Here is a 17,883-nt window from a genome sequence, read left to right on the forward strand (position 1 = left end):
ATTTTTGCTGTTACTTTATGCCTTGGGATTGCTTCACAAGGTTGTCTCCATGTGTAAATCTAATTACAATCATAAATTTTTCCCTGCATTTTATTAAAATTGTGCTTATAGCCTACATCGCAATATATTTCGATAATAAAACAAAAACGCAGAGTAATATCTGAATTATATTTTGTCTATACCACAGGGTATGGCATTTAAGCTGTTGCATATATGATGTAAAGTCATAGGCTACTTAAATTCAAAATAACTTAATTTAGTCATCGATGGAGACGCTATATATCATAATCGGAATAAATCAGGGTTTACTGGGTTGATCCCTGATTTGATTGAGTTCTGACAGTTACCGACAGCTTCTCTCGTAAAATGTTCCTGGATCAAAATCCATCAAATCAGGATTCAGTACTACTTTGGTAATTTAAAGTTAAAAAGTGCTCAGCCAGTCACAATAACTCGACTAAACTAGCATAACAATGTTGTTTAATTCAGATAAAATGTTTTGGAGAAAAACGAGAGCTGCGCGTGATTGACATTTGAGCGTGAATCAGACCGCTGTGTCACTCTCTCCCTCTCAGTTCACGGCTCTTTGTTTCTGATTCTCTAAATCCCACCCACTTGAAATGAAGAGGTGGGGAATAATTGCCATCTCTGTCGCGTATACACTAACTTGTCCCCTGTTAATAGCATCCTAGTTCACTGTTTGCGCTCTTGTGCTCGGGACGAGGTGATGGAGACTGAAAGTTGTCTGTCTTTCTCCTCGCCTCCAAACAGGATCACGCCGGAGAATTCCCCGCGCTTGGAGCATAATTCCGGCGCTTTCTTTCAGTGTGACGACCTCCAAAAGTCTCCGCATCTTACTCTAGCTCATCGACATGAGTTTTTTGTGGGACGGTACACTGACGACGGCTCTGCGGACTTTACGCACGGCGTCAGCCCTACAACTCCTCGCGCCTCGCCTGGAAAACACACAAAGTATTTGGAGAATATGAACCAAGACCAGAAAACTCACAAGATCAACGAGAAGAACTTGTCATTTTATAAGACTAATTCGGATGGTAAGTGAAAACTAGTTCAGTAAGTTGAATGTCTAGCGAGGAAAACCTCAAAACGTCTATCCGTAAACGATATAGATTATAGGCTATATATAGTGATAACAACAAGGACATAATAAGAGGAACAGCCTAATAATAATAAATTTGAAACTGAATAATTTTGAACTGTTTAGACAACTTTTTAAATACTCCACTTGAGAAGCCCAAAACAACTAGAATGTGACTGAAAATCATTAATATTTTTTTATTTACGCATAATTACATTACATTTACACTTAAAATGATGTCACATCAAGCAAGGTGGTGATATTTGTGCTGACTGGAGATGGATTCAACCCAATAATTAATGTATCTATTAATTTGTATTTTCGATCAATCAGTCAGCATTAAGTTCAATATGGAATTCAACTTGTTAAACACTTTGGAAATGGCTTGTTAAGTGTGTCACTTATTAACTACTTAAATTCTAAATAAGCTATATAATAATCTCTTATATATATATATTTTACTTTAGGTTCAGCAATTATTAAGAATCATTTTGGTTCTTTGGGGAAATAAAAAAGTTAACGACGTCAAAGTCTTCAGATTTATTCGTTGCAACGTTCATGGTTTTCTAATAAATAAATAACCGCAAAATAAAAGGTTATTTGTACTTATTTTGTTTACACTAGCTTGCCTTCTTTAGTTCTGTTAGGTTTCAAAACTATTTTTCATTTTTTCCAACTTTAATGTTAAACTTTATTTATTTATTTATTTATTTATTTATTTATTTATTTATTTATTTATTTATTTATTTATTTATTTATTTATTTATTTATAATTATTTTTGGTATTATTGGTGTCCAAACAGCTAAAAGTTAAATATGTTTCTATTGTTTAGGTAATAAAACGATTCACTCTAAATAAGCTAGAATAATAAGTAATGAGTCATATAAATAAGTTATTATTTTTATTATTATTTTATAACTGCTGAATGATTCAGATCGTAAGAGCTACGCCTCTTAGCAGGCTAATTTAAGTTCAGGCCTGCGCTCACAATATCCATAGCGCATTTCGTCCTCGCACTTTTCCACATTATTAATTAAAAAAACATGTATAAAGTTCTAGCATAATAAACAATTATTTAAACAGGAGGTTAAATAACTTTTTAAACCGTTGTGATGTTACGTTTTCTCCTCATTATAGAGCTGGAATAATTGATTTCAACCGCATGTCTCAATTTATATAGCAGGCCTAATAATAAAATATTGCGACGTCAGAAACAATCTCCAGATAACATCATTCAAATCTATCGCCGTGGATTTGTGTGCGCGCTTTTGAGGCCTGGTCAATCTTGTTTGCGTTTAATAACCTTATTATTCTGTCACACATTCTAAACAATATTCCTTCAATATTCATCATTCCAACATAGGATTTGATTGTGAATTAGTTTCATTTATAGACGATTATGTCGATATTAAGCATATGTCTTAAGTAAACAAGCAAGTTTACATTTCTAAAATAATAGGCTATGCGCTGGGGTCAAAGCCTCAAACTTGTTTCTGATACATCATTACTCTTTCTTTATAATTTTAGAAGGACATTTTTGTCATGTTTTCAAACTTAATCTTGATTAATTTATCTATATTTTGTAGGCCGACAGAGACATTTTGGGAGATATTTAACTCAAATAAAATGGATAAGTGTTCTTTAGCTTAGTGTTCACTAAATCAATCACAGTACATAACTATCCCTTGTTGCTAAAACTAAGTTTAGCATTTTCTTTAGTTCTTGTGCTATTGGGAGAGATCAGATATAGGCCTTATAATTCCATCCCTCTAAAGTTATGTAGCTCTAGTAAATGGTTTCCTCTGTTTTGGTGAAACTTTAATTAGGAAGAACCATAATTAATTTCTACTACTTAACCACTAAACAAGGAGAGACATTGAAATTTAAAACAAACTGGATTTTTATGACCCAAGATCCGATGTTTTTAATATCTACAGAGCATCTAAATTATCATTTCACTCTAATTCAGATGGATTACAGAGGAGTTCTTCGGAGGAAAACTAAACAGCATATCATTGTTAAACAATACTATGAGCCAAATGCAGATGTGTCAATTAAAAATTCTTAATATAATTATTGTTTTTATTATGTCTCAAGAACAAGGCTTTTACTCTTGTATTTGAATTAATTAAAGCCATCATTTAGTCATTTTATTGACCTATGATCATGCACAGAATGAATCACTCTTTGTTCAATGAGCAACTTTTGAGAAATCCCAATAAGGTGTTTATAAAAAAGAGAATCCAACTACAAAACACCATGTTTAAGTTTCTTTTCCATGAAAATTAGGGATACAAATATTGCATTACAATTTTTCTCTTTTAGATAAAAAAAATAGTAACAAAGGAGTGGACACATAAAAAGTTTCTATTTTAGATAAAAGTAGTCATGAAAGAAAAAACACCCATTTTAGGGTAAAGGACTATGACGGGTTTATTCCTTTCAAAAGAGCTCTTCTCATCCTTCATATTCTCCTGAGAAAAGCAAACACGTCCTGTTTGAATGATGTTTATTATTATAGTGATTTGAACTTTTCTTTTTTTGTTGTTGTCAAAATTCTTTCACTTCTTAACATTTTAACTCGCCATATCATAGTAGCTGGATTTTGTAATGACATGTATTTTTATTGTACTATTCAATTAAGCGTTTGAGCTTACAAAAAATGATTTTAACTCAAGCCATTCAGTGAGCTCTGCTGACGGTTTGTTATCCTTTTAAAGTTTGTGGAATAGGCCTACTCAAAAATATACTGGATATTTGAAAGAAAAATTTAGAAATTTAGTGTAGAATGTTGGTTTAATGTTCAACTATTTATGAAAAGTAAAGATATTTTTTATTTTATTTGCCTATTGCACACAATTATTTCTCTATGAATTTACGCCCCCAAATACACATTCCTGCCCCACCCACTTAAAAAAAAAAAGTTATGACACTGATTTCAGGACAGCCAGGAAGTACATTACATAAACACTCTTGATGAACAAAATAGCTTACATGTTTACAGTAACATACTGTAGACGGATATGATATATATATATATATATATATCTGAATTTATCACAGATCAGCTATAGCGTTTTTTTTCTTTTTTTTTTTTTTTTTTTTTTTAGCAAAGTTACATTTCAGGAATTGTGCTACTTATAAAAAACTACTTATAAATTTCTTAATGTCATTTGTACTAATTAAATGTTTTAAATTATATAATTCTGTTTGCTGTGTAATTAAAACATATATTTGACGTGTTTTTGGTAAGCCTGAGATCATTTTGCCTTGCCAGGTATATCAGGTGAGGAAAAATATTCAGGCTATGCATAAATAAGTCATTAAGTTTAGATTAGAAGACAAGAAAAGCTTACACAGAAAATTACATTTAATCAGCCTGTGCACGGTATTTACATTTGTCACTGATCTGAATTCAGTGGAAAATACTAACTCTGTAACTCTGAAAGCAGCACTCATTCTGTCTTGGTGTCAGCAGGAGATAAGTCTGTACCCAAGGCCCTTGGATATCCTGCTCTAGACTCAGAGTGTTGTGGAAAACTGAAAGAGCCGTCCAGTGGGCTGACTGGAGACTCCATCACTGACTCCATCGACCTTTCAGGCAAGAACAAGAAGCGGCGAAACCGGACAACTTTCAGCACCTTTCAGCTGGAGGAGCTGGAGAAGGTCTTTCAAAAGACGCATTACCCAGATGTGTATGCACGGGAACAGCTGGCACTGAGGACGGAGCTGACGGAGGCAAGAGTGCAGGTGTGTTAGACTCCACCTCCTTGGACGGGTTATTAGTTATGCAAATATGAGTAATGTAAGATTATATAAACTGGTATAATTGAAATAATAGATATTATTTAAATATATTTAAATATATTTATTATTGTTATTCTCACAAAGGCACAATTTATTTGATGACAAATACAGTAAAAAACGTAATATTATGAAATATGATTACATTTTAAATAAATGTTTTCAATTTCAATATATTTTAAAATTTAATTTATTTTTATGATGCAAAGCGGAATTTTTAGCAGTCTAATAGTCTAAGTTCTAATAGTCTGTAATAATATTTGGTGCACATATTTCTTGTTATTATCAATGTTTACAATTTTTTTTTTTTTGGTGAAAATCACCATGAAAACAAAGTTCAAAGAACTTCATTTATTTGAAAGATACATTTTTTGTAACATTGTCAAAGTTCTGACGGTCAGTTTTGATCAAATTAATTCATCCTGGCTAAATGAAAATAATTAATTTCTTTAAAATAAACTTAGCATAATTACTAATATGGAAAAAATATCTGGTTAATATATACTAACCTTTTTTAAATGCGGCAGCATACACTATTTTTTTGCACAGATTTAAATGCTTTCAGTAATAGTAATGTTCCTCATTTATTTAATACATTGAATTCATTGAAAGGCGAAGTGTTCCATTATGACAGCGCCTATATTAAAATCAGTCCATAATTAAGTTTAATATATGGATATTCTTTCCCCAGGTGTGGTTCCAAAACAGACGGGCCAAATGGAGGAAAAGAGAGCGTTACGGGAAAATACAAGAAGTGCCAAACCACTTTGCTGCTACATACGATATCTCCCTTCTCCCTCGCTCCGACTCATACCAGGTACACACACAAATACTCAAACACAGAACACAAAGAGAGCATAAGACTAGTATTTTAACACACACACAGGTGAGTTGCTTTGGTTTGGCTGGAGAAATATTTATATTCATATTCTCATGCGTATTCTGATTTATATCTGTTGTCAGAAACACAGATAGAATTTCGTTAAAATTTTTCTGTTACTGTAATGCCATCAATCTTGCCATCTAGCACAGGCTAAATATTTAATTTGTATATGTGTTAAGTAAAAAAAATTTTTTAAATGCAACGTAACTTTTTTTTTTCAAATAACATGCAGATATTATCATACATTTTATATTAGAATAAGTCACTAATGTTTGTGTGTGTGTTGGGTGTGGGTGTTTCTTTTTCTGTCCACAAAGATGCAAAATAGCCTATGGCCAAGCAGTGCGGGGACGGGAGGTGCAGGCGGAGCAGCCAGTGGTTGTGTTTTGGGGGCGGAAACCATGACATCATCCTGTATGACCCCTTATTCCCATCCTCACGGGAACCTACCAGGGCTCATGGGTATGTCTGCATCTCCAGGCCATCATCATCATCATCATCATCATCACCCACCTCACCACCCTAGCATTAACAGTATATACTCACTCCATGGCTTCCCAGGAAGCCTGGGGGCCCATTCCTTTGAGCCCAGACAAGAGTCTGAATACAAGCCATCAGGCCTGGTGGCCCTGCGCATGAAAACCAAAGACCCGGGGAGCCTGTTATCCTGGCCCACATGACCATGCAGCTGCAACTGTGATTGTCTTTACATCACTGAGCCAACTAGCAGTTAGCATGCCTGCTAAAGTGGCATGTTAGTGTTACTCAGTAACACACAACTGAAATAACCTTTTTTATGCTCAATGTACATATCTCTCTCTTTTTTGCAGGCTTCCAGATGTTTTCACTGCAAAAAAAAATTTTTTTTGCCTGGTCTTTTTTTGTGATGATCTGTTTCCCTATGGAAGCATCTCATTTGTTTATGTGTTTGTTGAAATTCTATGAGCCATAATGGGCTTTGCACACAACTTGCCTTAATATTAAATTCTTCCAGGGATACTTAAATTTTAAAAAGGGGAAGGGCAAGGGGAGGTCATTGCCTAATGGTTAAAAAGTTTGACTCCTCGCCTAAGGTTGTGGGTTCGAATCTCAGGCTGGTAATACCACGACTGAGGTACCCTTGGGCAAGGCCCCCGGGAGCCCCAACTGCTCCCTGGGTGCTGCAGCATAAACGGCTGCTCACTGCTCTGGGTGTGTGTTCGGCGGCTGTGTGTGTGTGTGTGTGTGTGTGTGTGCGCTTTGGATGGGTTAAATGCTGAGCATGAATTCTGAGTATGGGTCACCAAACTTGGCTGTATGTAACGTCACTTTCAACATGTTTATTTAAGTATGTTAATGTTAATCTCATCGTGTCAGTGTATGCCCCTTATGTATATTTGTAGCCCCAGCCAATAAATGATTTTACATTTTCCGACTTTGTGCATTCAAATACATCACCACTAAAAACAGCAAATAAGTTTGTGCTTCTGGTGGCAGGAATTAAGCATTTCTGAATATAGATCACATTTTGTGTTGCTGATTGCTTATTTCAATTAGGAGTGCATGATAATTTGGTATCATATCAGTTATCATATTGACTGATATTAGCTTTTTAGTTTTTTGAGTGTATTAAATATCAACTTGTACATGCTTATTTCTCTCGCTTTTTTTTAGATTAACTTAGCCATTAACTAACACTCACTTAAATGTAATCTTTAAAAACACTAATAACTTAACACTGATAAATGAAATCTTTAGAATACCCATTTTTTCATCCTGAACATTAAGATGTTATTTTGCCAATATGTACTTTTTGCATTTAAAATGATTAATGTCTTTAATTGTTTTATTTATTTAGACAAAATTTTACAGAATTTTAATACCATCATCCGTGAAAATAATTATGGTATCGACAAATTTTTTTATATTCATGCATAATTCTAATCTTGAATAATATCCAGAATGTGTAGTATAACATATAATTGTACAGGCTCGGGCAACTTTTGGATCCATACAAATATCTCATAAATTTGAATACAAAAAATATTTAGTGTGCTGTGTACATGTAAGGTGAAACGTTTTGTATTTGAGAGTGCGTGGCCATTCAATATGTAATTTTAAATGTATGTTCTGCTGTAGGCTGGCTGTAAAGGCTGTCGTATGTCACCCGATACATCTGCAGCATGTGACAGCCCTACTTATACAAAACTCACTCTCTGACTGATGGTGGATTCCAAGGTTGTTCCATCAACCTTAGGTCTGGGGTCTGACAGCTGGAAAGAACCACAAAGCCTAATGAATTATGAATCAACTTATATGTTATGCTACTGTATAATTCAAGGGTCTTGGACAAAAATCAAATCATTACTTGAAAAGAAATGCAGAATCCCAAGTTTCTGAAGCTGGCCATGTGGTGGATGTATTGCATAATTTTTTTTGGAAGGTTTGAAATGCACCTGGTTCTAAATAACTACTCAAACTAGTCTAATTCAAACTGTGCCAGGTAAAAACTTTTTTGAACATTCAATTCCTGTGACATTGACTTTTAACAACAGCTATGACACTCATAGGAACAGACCTTCTGAAGAACAACAAGCGTGCTTAATTCTGTTTCTAAGACAACTCAATATCATTATACAGTAGATCATGTTTGATGTGTTTTTGGAATCCCAATCCTGTGGGAAATAGCTGAAGTTAAAGTGTTCTGTTGATACAAGTGCCAACCAGCCTTAAGGAGGGCATTTCTGTGCAGCCATGGGACCGGTGTGGCTTCATCTGGGTTTAATGACTGCATGCCAATCCTGCCAGCCACTCTTTCAGGGTGATTCACTTAATTTAGATGACACATGAGACAAAATTGTTCAAGTTGAAAAACATTGCTGCATTGACAGCTGCATAATGGAAACAGATCGACAGTTGCTTTGGGGCAAGCATTTCCCGCTGCTTCTTTCCTTTGTGTATCGAGGATGACAGAAACACTGGATCACATTAAATGCCAGTTTAGCGAAATGTGCTGTGTTTTGGAGAGTTGACATGTGGTTCCAATAGAGGATAGAAAGGGAGGCCGACAGAAAACTCTCTCCACACCCACAGCTTCCAGCAGGATCTTTCAAAAAAGTGGAGCCAGCTCCAGCTACACATGCAAACTGATTAAATCCCAGATTAAAGGATGTGATAAAGAAATACAGTTCAGGAATACAAGAGAAGCATTACTAAATAGATGTGAACTACAACGAAACTGGCGGGATGACAAATGTACAAAGAGAGTGTATAGTGTGCTAAATGTTGTAGGCTGTGAAAGGAGAGACACACAAGATAAGTACACAAAATTTGATAGATTTAAGTTGAATGTAAGCAATGAAATTCCAAAAAACTTTATTTTGAGATATGTGAAAAATATTGATCTGCTGCAGGCGTGCAGTAAGAAAATTAGGCAGCTTTAAGTGACATGTTGGCAGTAAATTAATGATACTTTAATAGATCAAAACAATATGTGTTAGCTTGTGCATTTCTCTGTCTCTTAGAATTATCTGTAAGCACTTATTTTCCTAAATTCCTAAACAGATAAATTGCTTGCTGTCTTTTGACCAAACAACCGAGGTGAAGCTCAAGCATTTTTTTGTAGGCTACTTCCGGATTATGTTGTCTTGAATGAAATATAGTGAAATATAATATATATATATATATATATAATACGGGTGAATCTCCCTGAAAATGTTAAATGTACAAAAGCTGTACTTTACTCCGCGTTTACGTGACCCTTCCCTTCACCTCAATGAACAGGCAAACATCACCATCTGTTGGACATAAAGTGAACTAGGAGATTTGTTTTCAGTTATGTTTATTTGAGCATTCACAATTTGTAAACGTTATAGGCCTACAATCGTAATTTAAACGAAGTGTAAACGGATTAATTAAATGAAACAAAATTCCCAGTTTTAGCATCAGCTAAAAGCATCAACACTGATTTAACTAAGATATTATATTTTCAGTGCACCCTCACAACTTCAGCAAAGATTTGTTAAATATCACCCCTCTTGTGGCAATGGTAAATATTTGGCGTTTGAAGCTTAAAATGGTTTACACCGAGTCTGGGCGCTGTACGGGAGCTCTTGATTGACAGACAAAACAGCCAATGGCGTTGACTTTTCTCAGAGATTCAAACCAATCTAAGTCGACGGGCGGGTCGTGCTTTAGTCTTGACAAGATGGCGTATGCTGTTGTTTTGCCGCAGGGACACTGAACAAATTAAACACTTGCTAGTGTAAATTCGTCGACATTAGGATAGCATAACTGTAAAAAAGTGTTTTGTTAGCCGCGCAAAGCCGGAGGAGATCAACGATGAAAGGGAAGGAGCGGTCGCCGGTGAAAAAGCGTTCAAGGGCCTTGGATGATATACGAGACAGGGGAGGAAGCCACCCGACCAGTAAGAAAATGGGGGTTATCTCGATTTCTGGTGGCGGAAACAACAACGGCAACAGTTCATCTAAAAGCGAAGGGGGTTCCGCACGACGGGCACTGATCGGAGATAAAAGAGATGGACGGGATTTTGACGGACATGTATCCAGTCGGACTGGAAATAACCACGGTTACACTAGCCCTGTTGCGAGCTCGAGCGGCAAGAATCACGCCTCGAGTCTGTCCTTGGAGGCGGCCGCGCGCACCAACTCGCGCGGAGAGCCGCGCGCCCCGCTTCCCCCAAACGAAAGTGAGTACAAAACTTTAAAAATCAGCGAGCTCGGCTCCCAGCTAAGCGACGAGGAAATCGAGGACGGCCTCTTTCACGAATTCAAAAAATTTGGCGACGTAAGTGTTAAAATCAGCAGAGTCAACGACGAGAGAATCGCATTTGTCAACTTTAGGAGACCGGATGATGCCCGAGCGGCAAAGCACGCTCGAGGGCGGCTGGTGCTCTACGACCGTCCTTTGAAAATTGAGGCAGTCTACTTGAACAGGAGGAGAAGTCGATCTCCGGTAGATAATTTCTCTGTAGCAGGACACAGACATTTGCACACACAGAGGCCGCTCTCTCCAACCGGTCTGGGGTACAGAGACTACCGTTTACAACAGTTAGCTCTGGGTCGGCTTCCTCCTCCCCCTCCCCCGCCTTTACCGAGAGAGCTTGAAAGAGAGAGAGAGTTCGCCTTTTATGAAGCCAGGGCGCGGCCCGCGTACACCGCGGAGCGAGCTGCTCCTTTCCGCGAGGAGGACTTTATCTCTCCAGAGGACGACCAGAGGGCCAACCGCACACTATTTCTGGGTAATTTGGATATTACTGTGACTGAAAATGATTTGAGGAGAGCTTTTGAACGATTTGGGACCATCACAGAGGTGGACATTAAAAGACCAAGTCGGGGCCAGAGCAGCACCTATGGCTTTCTCAAATTTGAAAACTTGGACATGGCCCATAGAGCAAAAATGAGCATGTCTGGGAAAGTTGTGGGTCGAAACCCCATTAAGATTGGCTATGGCAAAGCCACCCCCACCACACGCTTATGGGTAGGCGGTCTTGGACCTTGGGTGCCTCTGACTGCGTTAGCCAGGGAATTTGACCGCTTCGGCACTATCAGGACTATAGACTACAGAAAAGGGGACACCTGGGCTTATATTCAGTATGAAAGCCTGGATGCTGCTCAGGCGGCTTGCACACACATGCGTGGATTTCCCCTCGGCGGTCCCGACAGGAGGCTGAGGGTGGACTTTGCTGACACAGAGCACCGCTATCAGCAGCAGTTCTTGCAGCCCCTCCCTTTGCAACATTATGAAATCGTGGCTGAATCTTTTGTCCATCGCGCCACCCCCGAAGCCATCAGGGTCCGAGAACGAACTCCCCCACCGCTGCACTTCAGGGAACGAGAACTGTATGCTGGGGCTGAATGGCCTGCGCCTGCCATTCGTGAACGTGTACGGATGCCTGCGTTTGAGCCCCTCGAACACTTGGAGCGCGAGCGACGGCGAGAGGCGTGGTCACTGGAGCGGGAGCTGCCAGGCAGGGAAGCAGCACGCAAGCGACGGCTCATGGAGGATGGGAGACATCTGGAGTGTTCACCTGACAGCAGCAGCGAGTGGGCGGCCCGTCGTCGCAGACCGCCATCCCTTGAGGGCAGCCCAGAAGGGAGCAGTCGAGATGGACGATTCAGTGACTCTGAGCGGCCGGCGAGAGCCGACCGTGTGTCTCCAGCACGAGAGAGCCACAGCAGCCTGGACAGGGGCCCTAGTGAAAAGCGCATCAAAAGCAGCAGCACCCTCTTAGAGTCTAGTGTCGGCGTGAGTCCGGCAGAGAGAAAGCGCAAAGCGGGCGATTCAGCCAAAGGTCCCTCCAAGAGGGACCGATCTGAGACCAGCTCCAAAAGCCAGGCTTCAAAGCAGGATGCAGGGGGAAAGCTGAGCATGGCCTGGAATGGCATGCTGCTCCTGAAAAACAGTAACTTCCCAGCCAGCATGCACCTTCTGGAGGGGGACCTGAGCATCGCCAGCAGTCTCCTCATCGACGGCAGCACGGGCGGTAAAGTCACACAACTACGCATCACACAGCGCCTTCGCCTTGACCAGCCCAAGACCGACGAAGTGTCTCGGCGCATCAAAGTCGCAGGCCCAGGCGGGTATGCGGTTCTACTGGCGGTTCCAGGCAGCTCTGAGGAGACTTCATCTTCGGACCCAGCAGCATCGACGCAGAGGCCCCTGCGCAACTTGGTTTCATACCTGAAGCAAAAGCAGGCCGCCGGGGTCATCAGTTTACCCGTCGGGGGCAGTAGAGATAAGGACAACACTGGGGTCCTGCATGCATTTCCACCATGTGATTTCTCTCAGCAGTTCTTAGATTCTTCTGCGAAAGCTCTTGCCAAAACCGAAGAGGACTTCCTGGTCATGATCATTGTGCGAGGAGCATCTTAACAATCATAATGCACACAAAAGTGTTGTTAAATGCAAGCTTCTCTTAATGTCTCTTAATTGCATGCTCTCTAAAGCAGACGTGGTACTAGAGTAAAGAGCAAATGTTATGACCTGCTCTGCCAAACATGTACAAAAAAAAGAGAGAAAAAGGCCAATTCGTATAGCAAAGTTTAGCTCTATAGCAATATATTTGTTTTCATTTGCAATTTATTCAGATGTCTAGTTTGTGATAAGTTGTACCCTGCTTAAAAGAATGATATTAGGAATATTAGAATAGGAATTTCATTTGCTATTGGTCATTAAATGCTTTCTAGTTCCAACACTTCCTATCAACATGTATTTCAGTCAGATTCCAGACAGTCATCCCTGTACGAAATCTTTTTTTGGGAAGTGTTCATTTCCTTCATGTTCATGATTCTCAATTAATCTGATTTAATGGGAGCCTGGTTTATGTGTCTTGATGCTTTGAATAATCATTCAGTAATGGGGAGTGTAATATAGATATACAGTCCTGTAGGCCACTTAAACAGACAGAATATGTTGAAACTGCATGTTGATGCTAGTGTTGTACATTAAGCCGTTTCAGAGGTTTAATATATGTAGCCAAAAAAAATGTCATCAGTGTTATATCGATTGATACAGGCTGCATTTTAACACCCCTTTATCACATTCAAAAATAATTTGTGAACGTATTTTGATTTATAAACAGAGATTTTTCTAAGCCCTCCTTAGACCAAAGCATAACATCAAGCATTCAGTTTGTGTTTAAAGAAGAAAAAGTTGTTCTGATAATTGTTTTCATGTTTTTGGGTTACATTTGAAAGGTTTTGAATGAAGCATAATTCTGTTTTCAAATGGGATAGTGTGAAATGTCTGAGATTAAATTATGATGGGTCACAAATAATTGATTTGATTAATTAACACTGGTTTTAATTCATTGTTCCCCATAGGACTGTCATAATTTTCCAGGTAAACCTATTTACAGTGATATTGTTGATGATATTCTTATGGAGGTCTCTTTATAAAGATAGACAAAAAAGGTGCATTTGCTGTAAAAACAGACTTTTGAGATCATCAGTGTAAAGTGAAAGTGGCCTATAATGTGATATTGTCATAATCATCCATAATTTGCTAGATATGCCATGTGGATAGCACTAAGAAATTAATATGTATAACTCATTAAAAAAATTCAGGCCCACATACCTGTACAAAAAACTTGACTTGATACCCTAACAATTTAGTTCTTGTGCAGCTGTAAGACAGTCCTACGTTTTATTTCATTGACATATTATTTTAGTTGACAATATAGACCTATATTTAAGTATGTTTTTAGTTGAATAGCAATTTATGTTTGAAATATAACATGATGTTGTGGTTCTTATATGTCATTGTTTGAATGGTTTTAAAATGACAGTCCACAATTTTCTCTCAAATCCTGAAGAAGTAGAAATTTGTGTTCTTAGTCTGTTTAGCTTATTGCAGTGTACTGATCCGTTGCACCATTGCATCTTTTCATGTTTGACCCCCCCCCCCCCCCAACTAAATTGTGTTTTAAACGTTGATCAGTTGGTGGTTTAATAATATAACAGCTGTCTGTGTACATGAATAAATGGACATACTGTACGTTCAGTCTCGGCCAGACAGGACAGGAAATGGACCGTTCCACAAGTGGACTTCACATGGCTGGAAGCAGAAATGATTGTTTGAAATGATTCAGGAGCCCTTTGGATGCACAGGGGCAAGAGCTTTCCATTAAGTGTTAGTGTACTCTCACTGAGAGCATCTTCCTGCTTGTGTAATTGTTTTTTTTTTTTTTTTGTGCTTACAGTTCCCGTATTTAAACGGAAATAATGACACTCTTGATTTGTGCTGTATTTACCTAATTTCTTGATTGGGGGAGAAAGAGGAAGCGGTCACTCACTCCTTGCACAGCTCTTGATATGGCTGTTTGTACACACAAAAAGTGCACTGGCCCCTCATTTGATTATATCACGCTATCAATAAATTGTTTCCTTTGAGGGAGAAAATGTTTATTCGTTGGAAATCAATTGAAGAACGCCTGCCGCTGCTTTTTTCGTTTGTGTTTCGGGAGGAATTGTTGCTCGATTGCTTGTTTCTGCTCAGGAAAGAGAAATTCTCCTCCCTTGTGTTCGGCCCAGGATCAGTCGTGGCAGTGTGAGAGCTCTTTTGAGGCTCAAAGTTGTTGTTGATCTGTGTTTTCCACCCTTGTGTCCTGGAGTGGCCCTACATGCTAAGTAACCAGAGGGTCCTGCTGCCCCCAACCCTCAAACAGATCAGGGAGAAGGGGGCCGTTCTTCTGAGTGGAGAGACGATGTTTGCGCAGACCTTCACCTAAACTGAAGTCTCTGTTTCAGCACCTTCACGGCTGCTTCCTTTATGTGTCCGTCATCTGGAAGTATCCAGGCTTGCTGTAACCTGTCCGGCTGTACTGTGCATTGCCAGCACAACTGCCAACGCGATAGAGGCCCTGAATCAACCTCGAATCAGTGATCTCCAATTCAGAGGAGCAGGCGTTTGTTTATCCCATCCCTTTGATTTCATCTGATATGATTTTGTTTTGCTCCATTGAAAAGCAGTGAAGGAAGAGGATTTAGAAAAGCCAAAAGCGTTTTTAGCCTTCGAAATTGTGTCTGACTTGAATCGAGTTTTGATAGTTTTGTTTTCTTAAACGTTTATTTTCCCAAAGAGAAAAAGATTATCGCTACGTGGTAAATTGACCCTTCGTTGTGAAGAACCCCCTGAAAGAAAACATGCTGCCAGTGTGAACTCCAGCCAAAGTTAACATGGAGTTTGCTTGCGAGGAGCCTCATCAGGAGGAAGAAACTGAACTCCACCTCCTTCCCTTCCCTTAGTAAGATGTCCGATCAGCTGCATCACGTCACCAGCAGCTCATTCAGGCCTCTGATGTGAGGATCCAGACCAGTCCTCTGGTGTGGGTGGTGAGTAGGGAGTATTTAATCCATACCAGGTCTTTAGACTTCAGAAGTCTACCTGGTGCAGGTAAGTGTCACTGCAGCAAATAAATTAGAACACTGCCATTGGTTGTAACATCTTGGGCTGTAGTTTGAAAAACCTTATTTGTTTCTTCTGGGAAAAAGAAGAAAATGCAAAAATCCATGTTATATTTTAAGTAAGAGATTGTTGTTTTTGTGATTTTACATGTTAAACATGTCGAATGTTAAAGCACCAGTTCACCCAAAAATGAAAGTCATGTTCATAATCTTTTCACTCTGTTCTTCTTAACCTCTGACTTTCTAACAAGATATTTTGAAACATGATTGAAACAAGTTTTCTCTTCCATTATATAAATATATGGGCAAAAATCTATTTTAAATTGAGAAGATTACATTTGTTGTATTTTTAAAAGTACATTAACCATTAACCTGTTATTCACATATAAAAATGAATTGGTAGTATCCCTTAGATCATCAAAAGCGTTCAGCTGTCTGCTTCATTCAGATCATACAAACAGTTCTAATGACAGTAAACAAACAAAACACAAATTTAAAATAATAATTTAAGGTCTTCAAAATAAGGTCATAGGTGTTCTTTCATTTTAATTTTTGTTATAAAATACTGAAGTTAAAGCAACAAAATTTACAATTTACATAAAAAATTAAATGCAATCCCACCCTTCCTTTTAGCCTGTGTAATGTCATAGAGCTCTTCATTACAATTAAAGCCTCACTACATTTACTTTTAGTATTTTAGTCAGCCTTATAATCCTTACAGTTAATTCACTTTTAAGTTCTAATGTTAATTTGAATCATAACTTTATAAAAAGCCCAGTTGTGATGTTTTCTTAGAACATTGGGAACATAATTGACTATGACTGTCAATGTTAGCGTCCCCTCGGTTCCAACTGAATTGTCTTGGCATTTTGTCCTAATGACAGAAAGAAACCGAAAACAAAAAAATGATTAGATGACTGTAGAAAATCATTAGAACTGATCATTTAGCTTTACAGTAAACCTTGTTGATTATAGACAGGCTCACCCAGAGGCTTATTGTGGGAGGACGTGTTGAACTTCTTAGTTTAAATTATGATGGGTGTCCAAAAGTTATGATTGCATAAGGTTCTTTTACTTTTTTTTCTTTCCTCTTCATAGGACTGTTAGAATTTCCTCTTTACACTGATATTGTGTATCTTCTGAAGGCCGCATTTAACAGCCACGTACATCACTGAGGCTGCCTCGTTTCAGAAAAGTAACCATTGCATTCCAAATTAAAAGAGAAATTACAATAATTCATGCCTCACGGGGATGAACAGTTAATTTTAGAATTACTTTTCTGAACTGAGACATCCTTGATGACGTATGTGGCTGACAAATGCGACCTCATTAGAGCGCAGTCTTTAAAATGAGACTGCTTTGATTGTGAGTACAGATGTGACGCACATAGTTTGACCAAAATCTGTTCTCCGCAGAAAGGGTTGGGCACTGGCTAACATTAAAATCAATTTTCATTAACACATATAACGGAAACAATTGTGATAATTTATTTCTATAACATTTTACTACATTTTCAGTCACACGTTGTCAGAATAAGATGTCAGTGAGGGTAATAATAAGCAGCTGTCTCGGTCTCTAATGTTTCCTCCTGTATCTTTACCACAGTTCTGACTGACTTGCTTGTCTTCAGATGCTTTGGAATGGGCCTGGTAACTTGGTAACCGTAGATCTCCATGGTAATATTCAAGCCTGTCCTCTGGCCTCATTTACATCATTTCTTTGTGTAGTTCAGGCACTGTTCCAAGTAATGAAAAGAGCATATTAAGTCTGTCAGTCCAAAACATTAGCTCATTGTTCCTGGTTGCAGCTTAGTTCTCTGCACAAGCTACCACATGATGACTATAAGCTATTTTAGGCCTCACAATAGGCTTTCTGCCCTCTGATCTTACTAGGAATGAATGAATGCATGAATGTTGATTGGAAACTCAAGGTAAATGCACAAACTCATTTGCAGTCAAACTTTGCTCTGCAAAGAGTTAATTGTGAGCGTATACCTGTACTGCTATGTATGACAATCATTCTCAGTGGGCAACTGATGTTGAAAACACATCAAATTGACATCAAAATTGACAAAAATACAGGTTATATATGCAAATCAAACATCAAAACTTGACATGACATGGGTTTGAAATAAATTAAACATTAATTAGCCTACATGTAAATTAAACCAATTTCAGTGTGGGATTAATTT

General features: G+C 38.4%; 2 protein-coding genes across 2 annotated transcripts; both read left to right on the forward strand.

Moving 5' to 3' along the window:
* The first annotated feature begins 691 nt into the window (after window positions 1-691).
* Window positions 692-7,193, forward strand: LOC128018654 (homeobox protein aristaless-like 3). The gene is made up of 4 exons (XM_052604308.1): window positions 692-1,055; window positions 4,579-4,850; window positions 5,596-5,721; window positions 6,105-7,193. Exons 1-4 carry the CDS (start codon window positions 728-730, stop codon window positions 6,465-6,467), a joined length of 1,089 nt encoding a protein of 362 aa, XP_052460268.1. The 5' UTR covers window positions 692-727; the 3' UTR covers window positions 6,468-7,193.
* Window positions 7,194-9,938: 2,745 nt separating this feature from the next.
* Window positions 9,939-13,404, forward strand: LOC128018655 (RNA-binding protein 15-like). The gene has a single exon (XM_052604310.1). It carries the CDS (start codon window positions 10,108-10,110, stop codon window positions 12,658-12,660), a length of 2,553 nt encoding a protein of 850 aa, XP_052460270.1. The 5' UTR covers window positions 9,939-10,107; the 3' UTR covers window positions 12,661-13,404.
* Window positions 13,405-17,883: the final 4,479 nt, after the last annotated feature.

This window comes from Carassius gibelio, chromosome A8 (genome assembly GCF_023724105.1).
Source record: "Carassius gibelio isolate Cgi1373 ecotype wild population from Czech Republic chromosome A8, carGib1.2-hapl.c, whole genome shotgun sequence".
Taxonomy (NCBI): Eukaryota; Metazoa; Chordata; class Actinopteri; order Cypriniformes; family Cyprinidae; genus Carassius; species Carassius gibelio.